A 2,214-nucleotide genomic window follows, 5' to 3' on the forward strand; every position below is an offset into this window, starting at 1 on the left:
TCGCGTCTGGACATCCTAAAGCTCTCGGGGGATCCCACAGCTCTTTTCGTGCCCACCAAAAGCCCATCTCAGAGGCAGAGACAGGTACTTCCACGGCACCGTCCCGTCTCCTGCCCCGGCAGGCCGCTCACCTGAGCTGGGCCCCGGCGAGCCTCACGCGGAGAGTGAGGATCTGTCTCCCGGTCGCCTTCAAAACGGCCGCATCGAGCTCAGCCTTCAGCTCCTGGAGCCCGTGGCCCAGCAGGGCGGACACGGGCACGGCGTTCGGTTCCGTGGGGCTGTACCTGCCGGGGTGGGGATGCCACAGGCCCCGCTCAGCCTCAGGGCGGCCGGACGAAATCAGGGTCCTGCCCAGGAGTCCGCTGCCCACGGGGTACAGCCCGGGGCCACTCCCTGTGTCTCGGCTGCCACCGCTGCGGTTCACAGGAGGAGACAGGGCATCTCCCCACCCGGCTCCAGCGCATGCAGGGGAAGCAGACGCTTGCGGGCACCAGGGCCGCACTCACCCGGGCACGAGGTCCACCTTGTTGTGAACCTCCACCATGGAGTGCAGGAGCGGGGCGGGCAGCTGCAGGCTGTGCAGTGTGGACAGAACGCTGCGTTTCTGGAGCTCCGCCTCGGGGTGGCTCACGTCCCGCACGTGCACGATGAGATCCTGCGGGTCGGGCCGCGCGGTCAGAGCTGCGAAGCGCCTGGTGTCCAACCCCAAGCTTGCAGACCGGCCCGGGAGAGGGGCTGGCACCAGCTCCCCACGACAGGCTGGGAGTGGCAGGTACCCCTGTGTGCAGGCCGCTCGGACACCGCAGGACCAGCCTTCCACGCCACAGGCAGCAGCTCCGCACCCCCAGACCCACACACGAGGGGGTGCCGTGTATGACGACACCACCACCCGCCCACCCGGTGGGTCTTCAGAGCTTTGGGCAGGTTCATCCCCTGTCAGATCTTTCATCTTTAAAGGATGCTTTTTCTCACATTTAAAACCTCTTACGGGCAGGTTCCTGATACAAAATATGAAAAACGCAGGGAAAAAAAACAGCCGTGGCCGGGCGCGGTGGCTCACGCCTGTCATCCCAGCACTTTGGGAGGCCGAGGCGGGTGGATCACGAGGTCAGGAGATCGAGACCATCCTGGCTGACACGGTGAAACCCCGTCTCTACTAAAAATACAAAAAAAAACTAGCCGGGCGAGGTGGCGGCGCCTGTAGTCCCAGCTACTCGGAGGCTGAGGCGGGAGAATGGCGTAAACCCGGGAGGCGGAGCTTGCAGTGAGCCGAGATCACACCCCTGCACCCCAGCCTGGGCGACAGAGCGAGACTCCGTCTCAAAAAAAAAAGAAAAAAAGAAAAAAACAGCCGTGTGTACGTCTACCACGTATACGGCCGGGGTATCCACGTCTCCACTCTGTTTGTTTGGATGCACTGAATACAAATAATGTTCTTCCTGCAACCCCAGCACTGTGGGACGTGGCTTGAGGCAAGGAGTTGGAGACCGGCCTGGACAAGAGAGCGAGACGGTTTCTGCACGAAGTGCAAACATGAGCCGGGCCTGGATGTGCGCACCTGTGCTCTCAGCTACTCGGGAGGCTGAGGTGGGAGGATCGCTGGAGCCCAGGGGGTCGAGGCTTCCTGTTTGTACACCGGCTCACGGCGGCAAGAACGCGGCCCTGAGTGTTGGTGACGCTGGGGCAGCCGCTCAGCCTCTGCCCCGGGGCATGGCAGGCTTCGGGGACACTCGGTCTGAGCCCCAGGAGGCAGGTGTTGTTCTGGCCCCGAGTTCTGTGGGTGTCCGAGCGTCGGGTCCCTGGCTGTGTGTTTCCGAACGCCCAGCCCTTCGCTGTGTGGGTGTCCGAGTGCCCGGCCCCTGGGCCGAGTGGGTGTCCAAGTGCCCGGCCCCCAGGCTGAGTGGGTGCCCGAGAGTCCAGCTCCTGGACTGAGTGGGTGTCCGAGCGCCCAGCCCTTCGCTGTGTGGGTGTCTGAGCGCCCAGCCCCTGGGCCGAGTGGGTGTCCAAGCGCCTGGCCTGTAGCTGTGTGGGTGTCCGAGCGCCCAGCCCCTGGGCCGAGTGGGTGTCCAAGTGCCCAGCCCCTGCCTGACTGGGTATATCTGAGCGCCCGGCCCCTGGGCCAAGTGGGTGTCCAAGTGCCCAGCCCCTGGCTGACTGGGTATCTGAGCGCCCGGCCTGTAGCCGTGTGGGTGTCCGAGCGCCCGGCCCCTGGGC

General features: G+C 64.7%; 1 protein-coding gene across 1 annotated transcript in view; it reads right to left on the minus strand.

Annotated features, from left to right (window-relative positions):
* The window catches only part of GTPBP6 (GTP binding protein 6 (putative)), an 11,157-nt gene that overhangs the window by 2,650 nt on the left and 6,293 nt on the right, over positions 1-2,214 (minus strand). The window contains exons 6-7 of the mRNA XM_011972051.1: positions 507-655; positions 132-413 (exon numbers count right to left, since the gene is read on the minus strand). Coding sequence (XP_011827441.1) covers positions 132-413; positions 507-655 — 431 coding nt within the window. The remainder of the gene's footprint in view (positions 1-131; positions 414-506; positions 656-2,214) is intronic.

This window comes from Mandrillus leucophaeus, unplaced genomic scaffold, assembly GCF_000951045.1.
Source record: "Mandrillus leucophaeus isolate KB7577 unplaced genomic scaffold, Mleu.le_1.0 Scaffold1264, whole genome shotgun sequence".
NCBI lineage: Eukaryota > Metazoa > Chordata > Mammalia > Primates > Cercopithecidae > Mandrillus > Mandrillus leucophaeus.